General features: G+C 49.0%; 1 protein-coding gene across 1 annotated transcript in view; it reads right to left on the bottom strand.

The window, feature by feature from the left end:
• The window catches only part of CAMKK1 (calcium/calmodulin dependent protein kinase kinase 1), a 52152-nt gene that overhangs the window by 17617 nt on the left and 21570 nt on the right, over nucleotides 1-12965 (bottom strand). The window contains exon 8 of the mRNA XM_041463602.1: nucleotides 11194-11282. Coding sequence (XP_041319536.1) covers nucleotides 11194-11282 — 89 coding nt within the window. The remainder of the gene's footprint in view (nucleotides 1-11193; nucleotides 11283-12965) is intronic.

The raw sequence follows: 12965 nt of genomic DNA, 5'->3' as shown, positions 1-12965 counted from the left end.
GAACAAACTTCATTTAAATTTCTGCTCTTTTTAAACCAACTTTCCAGCAGGCCACGCTTGGGGAGGGGAGGTCACACTTGCAGGTATTTTTTTCTGCAAGGCCCACTCCTCAGTTTAAAGCACTGTTGGGGGATGCTGTCCTTGGCACATTAAAGAGCTGTTCTGGAGATCCAGCAGACAAAACTTGCTGGAGAGCACCAGTGCTTACATCTTCTTCCAGATGTGCACCAACTGCATGGCCAGGCTGTGATGGAGGCAGTCAATGATAACAGCCTGCCTAGACAGCCAGGATAAACACCCAAACCCTGCCACAACAGTAATTAGGAGGAAACATCTGCTCAGCAGCAGAGCTGGTGGCAAGCTGACATTTCATTATGGTAATATAGGGAGAGCAAATAAGGGTGAGGGGGGAGTGAAGTTTTCCTTCAAGAGATGATGAGCTGCCTTTCAGGCAGGAGTCTGCTGTCGTGCCTGATACCACAGGGCTAAGATTCCCAAAGGCTCTAAAAAAACCCAAAACAAATACGGACCATATGAGTACATCCCCAGAGCTTGCCAGAATGTGAAAATTTAAATGTGAAAATTAAGACAAGCAAGTACTCCAGGCTATTTATTATTTCTTCCTTATAGGAAAGTAAAAAAAAACCACAAACAAAATAAAACCACAAAGCATTTTCTCTCTCATATAACTGTGTATTTTGTAGAGTACATTCCCTGCCTCTGCACCATCTAATGAAAGCTGAGGAACACTGTGGGCAGTTTTCCAGCTGCTGGTCCCCAGCAGGTCTGGACATTGCTGACTGCTGGGCACAGAAACAAAGAAATCAGAAACACATCCTTTGCAAAAAATAAAAGCCATCAAACAATGGCTCATTTGGCCAATGAATATTTGAGTTTCCAGGTGAGAACATTACAGTTCTGACAGACTGACCTTGGGTGCTCACAGGAGAGACTCAGCACAAGAGCCTGCAGGGCTGAGGAGCCCAGGAGTGAGCCTGGCCTCTGGAATGTCACACCTGGCATCCATTTAACATAATACCAGACTGGGATGGGAAGGGGACAGATGCAGAGGGAAGGTGACTGGGAGCAGTGTCCCACCCACACACTGAATGACAGCCACCAGAGTCTCCTGCCAGCTGGATGAAAGAGTTCTGCTCTCTGCAAATCCCCTTCTCTGCCCAGCCTTGTGAGAGCAAATAGCCATCCATGAAGGGAGGACAGGGCACTGAGCAGCAGCTGGTGTAAATGAACATCACAGCCATACAAACTGAAAGAGCAAGTGCTCACATCTGTCAAGAAATTATTTGGTGTGGAGCTGCTAACCTGATGAAGGAAACCTGAAATCCCTGCTCTGCTCTGAAGAAACATAACTCGAAGTCCCAGCCTGCCAGCTGCTGTGGGCATCCTCCCCTGCACAGCTTTCCAGAATTGGCTTTGGGCTTCAAAATGCACAGGCTTATCCTCTGCTGTGCTGTGCCTTGCCACTGGAACAGCTCAGCACAATGTGGAGTAAAATATTCCCCCAAGATGGTTCCCAAGTCTGCCTGTGGGCAATAGACAAAAGCTGGTTTGTTTGGGAGCTGCAGGACTGCTCACCTGCACGACACCAACACAACTGAGCTTGGAAAAACCTCCCAACCCGCCAACTTCTGCTGCCAGTGCCTTGCAGATATACACTGCAGGGAGAAAGGCAGGGATCAATTAATTCAGCAGGACTGGCCAAGGCTGCCTGGATGTGCCTGCAGTGACACAAATCACTGCCCCAGGAGCCCAGGGACAGAGCTGCCTTGGGGGACACGTGCTGGCTAAACCAGCAGGATCTGCATATCCAGCACAGCACACAGAGGAAAGGATGGTGTTATCCCTGCAGAGCTCCAGAGGGAGGGCCGAGCATCTTGGAAATCAAAGCCTGCCATTAATGACACCTTCCAGACTGTTAATGACTGCACAGAAGGAACAAGGACACACCACAAGGGGAGCAGGGGACAGCCACAGCCAGTCTAACACAACCACCAGCATAAATTAAACCTCTCATTTCACCATCCTGAAGCATTTGGGAGCAAGTTCATCCTCTGTAGATTTAAGAGCAGCAGGTAGGAAAGGCACCCTTGTTAGGATTCATTCACTGAAGCCAGGACCAGAGGTCCCAGAAACAAAACACAAAACAAAAAACCTTGGAACTAAGGACACATTGTGACACAAAGAGGAGCAGGGATGCATCAGGCTCAGCAGAGAAGGGAAAGCACTTTTAACATGCAAATAAAGCCCCTAAATGTGCTTCAAACAAACATAACCAAAATAATGCTTCACTTCACTTAAATTGCTCCATGAGGGTCTAGGGTTTGTTTCTTCTTTTAGACCAACTCATGGCCTCCCCTTAGCTCCCTTCATGGGCAATGGGCCTGTGCTTGTGACAGCCTGGTCAGACAGAGAAAGCCAGATAAGCTTTCCCAGGAATTGTGCTGGAGAGTTTGAGAAGACTGAGACAAAGAATTAAAACAACCTTGCAGCTGGTGTTTTCAACAGTTGTTTCTCATAAGGTGTTTACCAAAGGGTGGTTCCTAATTACCCAATGGGTAAGAGGTGTTATTCAGAACCAATCAGGTTCTGGGTGAACAGTGTTGGTTATAAATATAGGGAGATTGTAATAAAGTAAGCTTTTTATGCCTTCTCAAACTCTGCAGATCAGTTCCTGGGGAAGTTTATCTGGCTTTCTCCCTCTGACCAGGCTGTTGCAACCACACTGGGATCCCTAAGCTGAATCCATGCCTTTGAGAGAACTTCCAGCTACTCTGTGTCCTGCTCAAAGAGCAAGGCTCTGGGCTTTTTGCTTGCCACGGTACAGAAAGAGTCACAAAGAAGAAAAAAACTGCTCAGACTCATCCCAGCCAGGGGGATGTGGCTGCTGGATGCAGGAAGCCTTGGGAAGGACCATCCCACTGGTGCTGCCCTTCAGGTCATGCACAGGGCCCCACCAACAGCTGAAAACCACTAATTCCCATGCAAATGTACCTGCCTGCACCCCTCCCCAGGTTAAAATCGATGCTGAGCTGCCCAGGCAGAGCGTTTTGCTGCTTTGGCAAACTGAGAAAGTGGCTCCACGTGTTGCTTTTACCTGGAAAGGGTTTTGCTCTTAAAGCAGGGGTCAGCAGCTCACCAGAACGACTTCCCTGGGCTCCAAACAACCTTGCATTTTCTGTGCTGCCAGACCACTGCAGGGCATGGATTGGTATTTCTTCATAAGAAAATGAAACCACCTAAGATATCACAGAGCCCTCAGGACAAAGTCTGATTATGCAGCTCTCTGTTAAATTTGGTTTTATTAGACACATTCTTCATTGCAGTGGAAGGGTAACACTATTTCAGGCCTATTTGCATCTGGATAACAATCCCATGGATTCCTAGAGCATCATCCAGGAAAATATCTCAAATGTACTTATTTGTTAATCCTCACAGCCACCCCATGAACAGCAGGCTGGGCAGGTGAGTGTCTGTGCACTGCATTTTATCACAACTTGTGTTAGAAAGCCTGACCTGGCATAGCTGAAGTTGGATTTAGTCAATACCCAAAGCTCCAGGGTGCTCAGAAACAAGGAAATGATGCTAAAAGTCTGGTCTGTCTCCTGAACTTGGGCATGGAGCACTATTGCCTAAACACAGCCTGCTGAAGGCTGATGCTGTGGAGATGCAACCTCAAAGGAGGATTCAGAGCTCTCAGGGTGTGAGCAGTCCTTGGGAAAGGAGCATCCTTCCCCTGTCCCTGCTGATTTCAGACACAGCTCTAGCAGGTATGCTGCACCTACAAAACCCTGTACTTGGGTGTTCAATGAAAAAAATGCCTAAAATTAAAGGTCTTCCTGAAAATCTGGCTTTTCAGGGCTTTTCTTTTTTTTCTTTCTTCCCTACCATGTGTTTGAACCGAGTTGGCAACAGCAGCCAGCTGTGGTCCAGTAGATGGGGCTGGAGAAAAGGGAGGATTTTGGGGAAGTTCTCTGCTGCTGGGCCAGCTGGTTCCTATCTGTACACTCTTATCTAGGTCTCCACAGTTCTGCCATTGCCTCCCTGATCCTTAGCAAAGCCCTGCTGATCACATAATTCCTTTCTGCTCAGTCCTAGGTGGCACAAAAGAGCCATTTCACCAACACTCCTCATTCCAGACCCCACAAGTTACCCCAGGACTTTCCCTTTCACTCGGAGGCAAATGCCTGGGAACTGCCTGCCAACAAATCCACTAACAGGGATTGAAGAGCTAGAGGGAGCACAGATAGAAGTGGTAGAAAGAGGGCTTGTTCCTCAGTCCTTTTAGAAAAGGTGCTTTTCACTGTATTCCCCTCTGGAAATCTTGGAGATCCAGCAGGGTACCACAAACTTGCTAAAAGCTCATTTAGAAATGATACATATAAAACTTTGCAATGCACTGACACATCCCGCTATTTACTGAGGCCAGTGCTGAATTCTGCTTGATTAAAACCAGAATCCCATTCCCATTCAAGGACAAAAGCAATCCATATGGTGCTACTGCAGAGCCTGCTTAGTATTGCTCTCACATTGGCCCTGTAGCAAAGAAATGATTTAACACCCTCCCAGGGAAACTGCTGCACCACCATCCAGAGCTCAAAACAGATGGCTGCTCATCCCCAGTGCTCTGCTGGGACAGGGGTGACAAGGGGAACACCCCCATGCCATGCCCAGCTCCCTGCAGGGGCAGGGGAGGATCCCAGCTCTGGCATTGTCACCTCTCTCCACTGTTCTGCTGCTCTCTTGCTGCACCCTTAAGCCTCTGCCACTTGGATAAGCTGCTGAAGGCCAAGTTTTGCACCCTCAGCACTGCCCAGCCCTTTGGAAGAGCTCAGCTTCCCCCTGTGCTCCATTTCAGCTCCTGGCAGAGGTGGGGTGGATGCTGCCAGCAGGAACCTACAGGGAAAGAGGGACAGGTGACCTTGTCAAAGGCTGTCCCTGTGCACCTGTCCTCCAGCCCAGCTGAGCACAGCCCTGTCACCTGTCCCAGGGGAGTGCAGAGCTCCCTGCCAGGGCTGCACCCACACCCCAGTGGAGCAGGGCACAGCAGGTACAAAACAACCTGCACAGGCTGTGCCAGGGCTGTTCTAACCCTGAGCAGCCACAGAACTGCATCAAACAACAAAAATCAAACTGCCTGATCTTAAGAGGCTCCAGCACATCTCTCTGATCTCCTCCATCAGCTAATTACTCTCACTCTTGTACAGTCCTTATCGATCAGTATCAGCAACACTTGCTGCTCATGAAAGGGTTTTTTGTTTGGTTGTTATCAGCTAAGGAGAGCTTGTCTGCATGTGATAAAACACAAGCCAGCCTCTCTTCTCCTGGTGGTGTCATTTATAATACCCAGAGCCTTGCAGCTGTAGCTCTCACCTCAACTTTCTCTGTTTGAAGAGCTCCAAACTTGTACAGGCAGGGGCAGAGAAGAGGCAGGTCCCCATTTCCCACATGGGAGCAAGCAGCTTGCTGGCAGCCACAGACAGCATGCAGCAGCTCCACCACAGACTCATATCCCAGCTCTGCTGGCCCACACCAGCCTGAGGAACTCAGCTCTGCCAAGAGCCAAACCAAACCATCTACACCACTGATGCCTCCGTGCACCCACCCTGCACTAGATACTCTTCAGAAGACACAAACCTGTGTTGGCTCATTTGCTTAAATTTCCTTTAAGATAATGGAAATTATATATTGATAACCAAGTTTCTTATCTCAGAAAAGCCAGCTTTGAAAAGCCAGAGCCTTTGTTCAGGCTGCAGGCTCAGCATGCAGGGCCCTGGGTCACTGCAGCTCTAACTGCAGAGAGGGCTGCTGGAAAGGGAATTTCCCAATGGCTTTAGCTGCACGTCATTACCCTCCCTTCAACCCCACAGCTCAGAGGAGGCACCAGAACTGCCCCTCCTTAAACACAGTCACAGGAGGAGAACAGCAGGTTTTTACAGAGAATGCAGGAAATAAGGTTTTTTCTTCTTCAGCCAGGCTGACAGAAACTGTTTTAGCTTCTCGTGACTGGAATACTGAGCTGGCAGCTCCAGAGCAGCAGGGACAGTCACTGTGCTTCATCTGCACTGTGCAAGTCAGCAGGTTTTCCCCTGGGCCACACTTGTGTGTGCTCTGCACTGTCTGCTCCTGGCCAGTGTCACTGACAGGCTCCTGCCTAGACAGCCCTTTTGTCTGCTTATTCTTACTCCTTACTCAGAAAGGAATGAAACTTCTTAATGAGGATTCTTACTAAATGAAGATTCTCATGTCCCAGCCCTAAAATCAAACAGGGATACCTACCTGGCATATCCCTCATGCCTGCTGATGAAGCATGATGACCATTTCCTATGCAGCACACACATTTCTGCTGAGTATCTCTATGAAAGCAAAGTTTGCCTTATTAGAAGGGAGTTTGAAGTTTAAATAACCCCAGCCAAGCACTACTAGAAGGGAGTTACAAGTGGAAAGGGTGGCAATTGCACATATCCCTAATTGACAGAGATGCTTAAGCACATGCTTCAGTTAATGACACAAATAATCCAGCAAACTTTCCCATCCAAAGTGGTGTTGTCACCTCCCTCCACTGTTTCTGCTGCTCTCTTGCTGCACCATTAAGCCTCTGCCACTTGGATAAGTTGCTTCAGCCCAAAGTTTTGCACCCTCAGCACTGCCCAGCCCTTTGGAAGAGCTCAGCTTCCCCCTGTGCTCCATTTCAGCTGAGCACTGTGCTCCTGGCAGAGGCTGTGCTGTGGGTCCTGCCACTTGAGCACACTGGAATTACCACTCTGCTGGTATTCACACAGAGACCAGACTGCCCCCCCAGCTCCTGGGGGGGTGACCAGGGCCAGCAGTAGTGGGGAAGTCTTGAAAATGGGAGCAGAGCCACTTTCCTGTGAAGAGCCCATTTCCCCAGGAGCCCAGGGACAGTTTGTGGTGCCTGAGCAGCTCCTGACACTCCACACGCCCTGGGCCAGGCTGGGACAGGAGAACTAAACCAGAGCACATCAATCAGTGATACCACCATGCCTAAACTCCAAATTTATTCCCAGCCCTGCAGGGGCCAGAGGAAGGGAAACTCAGCCATGGGCAGATCTCCCTGACTCTCAGACCTTGAACAAGGCTGGGACTGTGCTTGTGTCAAAGTGCACTCCTGGTACTGAACACACTCAGCCCAGCCTAAAGCAGCTGACAGCTCTGTGCCATTGCCTGGATCAGGGAGCTCCTGGCTCTCTCCAGGGCTCTGTCCCAGCCTCCCACCATGCCTAAGCCAGGCTTCCCACCCAGCTCTCAGCACCTGGACCACTGCCTCCCTCCAAACCTCCCCCCACAGCCAGCCCTCTTGCAGGAGGCTCCACCCCAGGCAAACTCCATGAAAAACCAGTGAGCCCAGTCCCCACAGACACACAGTGGTCACAGACCACATGCCACCACCAGTGAGTTAAAAGGTCAGCCCACATCTCCCACCAGCTTGGCTCCCCTTCCTGCTCACCATTAGCACCTCTCAGGCTCCAACAGGAATCCAGGCTGCAACTTCTAGCCTGATAAAATCCAGCCAACAATGATGCATTTGCTGCTGTGATGACTGTGAGCTTCAAGCAGCTGCATCGTTATTGAGCCTCCCAAATTACACAACAATTATAGATGCTTACATTAAAATTACCTTGCAATCTCTGGATTGCCTGGCAACACTTTTCCTTCAGCATGCACAAACAGTGCACTTTTCCTCTTAATTATATAATAATTGCCATGCATTTACCCAGCAGTTCAGAGAGAACACCATTTTTAACTTTCATTTGCTAATAAAATAAGTGGTAACTCAATGGTCCAAAACAAACCATCCTATTGTTCCTGTTGCTGGGAGTGCTTGGGCATCCTATAATTTATTGTTGAATTTCACTCTCTCTGTGCTTAAGACTACCCACACATTGGTGGTTGTTTTTTTTTTTTCCTGTGTACTAAACTCAAAGTTTCCTCTGAGCAGGAACTGTTCCTGCAGCAGCATCCAGCACAGCAGAGCTTGAATCTCCCAGCTGAGGCACACAGGCTCTGCTGCAATCTGAATGCTAATGGGAATGTAAAAAGCTGCATCTTCATCCTTCAATCTCTACTCAAAGACATTCTTGAGATTCTCATTCATATATTAACTTCTACCAACTTTCTGGGGTGACCTGACTAATTTTGGCAGCACCTGGAAGCTTTTGGACTGTCAGACTTTCAAACAGCGATTTTATTCCCTGCTGGTTTTAGACAGAAAATGAGGTGGTGCTGCATTTCAATGTGGAGAGGGACTGAGACCCTCAAACCATGTTCCTCTGCCTCAGCAAGGCCCATCATGCTCAGAGACTTGTTCTCTCTCAGTGGTTGAGAGTGAGTAATTCCTTCTGGTTTAAACTGGCTACCTGATTATTTTGTTTGCTATCCATTAGGTACTGTGTTTTCAGAGACAGAAAATATTCACTTCCCGTCCAGCAATTCCCTGACACTTAAGAATTTTATAAGCCTCTGCCACTGCATCCCTTCCAAGGTAATTTTCCAGTCTTAAGAGGTTTGATCATACCTCTGTACCTAAGATATTCCAGGAGCATCCTGATCATGCTCCTTGCAGTTCTAGGGAGTTCTGTTTTTAAGACAGGCTGAGCCAAGCTGCACATAATATTCAGGATACTCATTGTCTGTACCTAAGAGCTCTTAGAGATCCAAATAACTGCACAATAACATTTTCTACTTTCTTCTTTCTTTCATTCCAAATAATTCCCCAAATCTTGTTAGCCTTGTTGAATGTCACTAAGTAATGGGCTGGCATTTTTAAGAGAAGTATCCAGAACAAAGCCTGAGTGAGAAGAGATAATTTAGAGCCCATCCCATTGTATGTATTTTCAGTGTTATTTCTCCACCTCATGCATTACCCTGCAGTCAGAAACATGAATTTTTACTGTCATTTTATCATGCCATCACTTGCTATCAAGGCATTTTCCTGCCAGTCTTCCCAGTCAGTTCTAACAACTATCCTGAAAAACTCAGCGCCATCACCAGTCTCTTATTGTTCTCTACCCTTTTTCTGGTCATTCAGGAATACACTGAACAACGCAGCCACATTATGGGTTCCTGTTTAACTGTACTGGTGACTTTTCTCAGTTGTGAAAGCTGTATTCCAACTTTCTTGATTGTCCAGTTATTAATCCACAAGAGCCCATCCAACATAAGAGATTTAGGAGCTGCTTTATGAGCTACTGTTAATGGATCTAATCAAAAGCTGTTTGGCAATTGAAACACGAGGCAGTAACAGCATCACCTTATCTACATATTTGCTGTCTCCTTTGGAAAACAATCAGACCTGCAAGGTGGGAATGTCCTCTGCAAAAGCTGTACTGCCTCCTCCTCCCCAGATTCACCAGGGGCAATTCTTTAGGGTATCAGTGTGCAGAGGAAGCAGCCAGAGCTGAGAGTACTGAACTCACAGAGGCTGTTTGCAAGGAGGACACCAGGATCCAACAGGCCCAGAGCCAAGCTTAGCTCACAGCAGCTGAGGCACAGAAGCACTAACTGCTTTCAGGATGCCAGCACACAGCCCATTCCTCCTTGTGTCTTTAATTCAGGGACCCCTCTTTGCTCAGCCCTGCCAGGTTTGTGCCAGCAGGGACATGTCAGTGACAATGGGGCCAGAAAAAACCCTGATGTAATTCACAGAGCTCTCGTGGCCTCCCTGCACTCTGCAACACAGGCACTGAGCAGGGAATCTGGCCTCAGCCACATGGGGACAAGATGTCACCAAGACAGGTGACAATAATCAAACAGGCCACAGAGAGGAACCCTGCTCTGGAGTCTGGGCAGAGCTGGGAACACACTGGATCCACCTCCTCACGGGGAGGGCACACAGTGCTGGGTTCTCACCACCCCACAGCCCTGAGTGACAGGGAGTCACTGAGATGGGCTCTGCACAGGGATGGACAAGGACAGACAGACAGGAGTCACTGAGATGGGCTCTGCACAGGGGTGGGCAAGGACAGACATCCTCCCCGTGCTGCTCACCAGCTCTGCCATGGCCAGTGCTTGTCCTGCTAAGCCAGAGACAGGGATTTGTACCAGCTGAACCTGACTGGCTGAACCCATGACACTGCAAACGCCCATTTTCTGGCTCTGCCTTCAAAGACAGTCTCCAAAAAGAAATAAATGGATGAAAAAAGAGAGGCACTATTTGCTCTATGTCCTTTCTAAGGGTTCTGTTCTGTGACACTTCCTGGGTAAAGCCAAGCTGAGTGGGGCCAGCTCCAACAGCAACCCCATCACAGGCAATGCGAGGGGACCACTCTGGCTCATCCAACAGCCCCCCAGGGCCAGGACTCCCCTCCCCAGCTGAGCAGGGGTGTTGGACAATACCCTTTTCTGGCCCAGAGATGGGGCAACTGAGAAGCATTTTAGAAACTTTTATTCCATTTTCAGTCTCATGTGAAGGGTGAGACAATACAGATGTTATAATTAACGCTATTACAATCAGAAGCTATTTCTTAATTAAAAAACACTGTAAGTGCTTCTTGGTCTATCAGCTTTAGCCACACCATGCTGTAGATGTAAAATTACCCCTATGGGTCCTACTACAATGCATCTTTCATAGTTCTATTTCTCTAAAGTACCTGGTCTTCTCATCCAACAGCCCCCCAGGGCCAGGACTCCCCTCCCCAGCTGAGCAGGGGTGTTGGACAATACCCTTTTCTGGCCCAGAGATGGGGCAACTGAGAAGCATTTTAGAAACTTTTATTCCATTTTCAGTCTCATGTGAAGTGTGAGACAATACAGATGTTATAATTAACGCTATTACAATCAGAAGCTAACTATTTCTTAATTAAAATACACTGTAAGTGCTTCTTGGTCTATCAGCTTTAGCCACACCATGCTGTAGATGTAAAATTAGCCCTATGGGTCCTACTACAATGCATCTTTCATAGTTCTATTTCTCTAAAGTATCCGGTCTTTTTTGCAAGGCCACCCTTTGAAACTTGTTTCTAGCTCCATTTCTGTCTCAGCACTGTCTGTCCCATTCCATGGCATCTCTAAGTCAGCATTTCTTATCTCAAGGTTTGCATACAGATGCACACTGTGGGGGCCTTCTGTCGGGCTTTGGGAATTTTCTATAAATCCATTTCCCCCCAGGGGCTGAGGCAGAGCCCCTGCAGGCACTGCCAGGGCCGGGGTACTCACAGTACTCGATGCCCAGGACGATGTCTCGGAAGTAGAGCCGAGCCTGCTCCTCGCTGAAGGGCTGCTCACTGGGCACCTCCATGACAGGCCTGTTGGGGACAGGGACAGCCACTCAGTGCTCTGCACAAGGCCACTAACACCCCTTGCTGGAGGAGTTTGTAATCCATCACCACGTCCCAGCACTGAGGGCCAGGCTCCCAAAAGGTGCTGTGACACAGGATGGAGGTGTGCCTGCTCCTTCTGGAGGTGGTGATGCTTTGGTTACTGAGCTTGGCCAGTGATGGGTGGCTTTGCACAGCCCTGAGCCAGCATGAGCCACAGAGCCCTCATCATCATCAGGATTAACTGCTGGTGTCTGCACAAAATAAGACAAACACTACTCACTGACATCCCAGTGGGAGAAGTACAAAGCTGGACCTGGCCTTTGGCTTCCTGCTGAAGCTGCCCATGGCTGTGAGCACCAGCATTGCCATGAGATCCCAGTCAGCAGTGGGGACAGTGCCTGTTGCTGTGCACTGCATGTCCTGCCTGCTGGGGCTCAGTCCTGACACAACATCACTGTGCAGCTGGTCTCCATTGAGGCAGAATCTACACAGGAACCAGTGGCTCAAAGGTTAAATGGGAATATTTTCTGTGCATTGTGCTAAACTGCTTTAAAAGCCTGTTTAGCTGCTCAGGGTTCAGCCACTACCAGAGCTCAGCCATTCAGCCCTGAACAGCCAAGGTTACCTGGTCAGCTTCTCCTCTCCTTTCCTTTGAATGCTGCCACTGCTGAGGGCAGCACAGTCTCCTCTACAAGCCCCTCTTCTGCCTGTGCCTGCTGAAAGCTGAGGGCAAAGAGGCTCTAAGAGCCAGTCAGAATCTGCTGTTCCCCTGTGGATGAATGGCTGGAGCTAAGGACCTGCCTGTGCTCAGCACCTTGGCTTTGCATGTGCACATACATCCACTGACTGGAGCTGGATTTGACTCAGTGCTCCTGGGACACCATCCTGGCAAGCCAAACGCTGCCAGAGAACTGCCCATTGCCAAAACCAGGCTCTGTGGCTGTTCCCCTCAGCACCCAGCAGCAAATCCTTCCTGCAGCATTTCCCTCTCTCCCTGGCTGCCCATTTGATTGATGACCTTCCCTCCCTCTTTTATGCACATTTTTCTGTTGCTGAAACCAGGGAGAAATGTGAGAGCAGGGCTGGCAGAGCCACTAATGGAGTCTAATTGCCTCCTGCCAGAGGCAGCCAAGCTGCACTTGGATGAACCACAGGTTCCCCAGCCTCAGCTGTTTACAGGAGCTCCCTCTCCCACAGGTCAGGCACCAGCCTGATCACCAGGGAGACTGGGAAGCCTCTTGCCAGCAACCCACTGGAGCTGGCAGCTTGTTCATGGACCAGAGAGAAAATAACCCCTCTGGGAATCTCCTCCATCCTGGGCACAGAAATCATGACCTCACTGCAGAGCTGCAGAGTCAGTGCGGGCGTAGCAAAGAGCAGAGAAGAACCTCTTACCACCTTATCCCTTCTTTCACTATGCAAAATAGATCTGCCAACAGCACAGCCTCCCATCAGAGGTTAGTGCTGAGAGCAAAGTAAGGCAGCAGGTGGAAGTAAATCTTGGTGCCACACAGCCCTTGTGTCAGAGGAGCCACAGTGTGGCTGGAACCCAGCAGAATGTTCCTATGCAAACCTTCTCTTCCAGGCACCTGATGAGGAATTGTCATAGAATTTGTTTTCCAGATCAGAGTCTGGCACCAGGACATGTCCTCCCAGCCCATTTCTATT

The sequence above is a fragment of the Pyrgilauda ruficollis genome, unplaced genomic scaffold, assembly GCF_017590135.1.
Source record: "Pyrgilauda ruficollis isolate IOZ18807 unplaced genomic scaffold, ASM1759013v1 scaffold168, whole genome shotgun sequence".
Taxonomy (NCBI): domain Eukaryota; kingdom Metazoa; phylum Chordata; class Aves; order Passeriformes; family Passeridae; genus Pyrgilauda; species Pyrgilauda ruficollis.
Note: the sequence above shows the minus strand (reverse complement) of the source record. Positions and strands in the feature narration are given on the sequence as shown.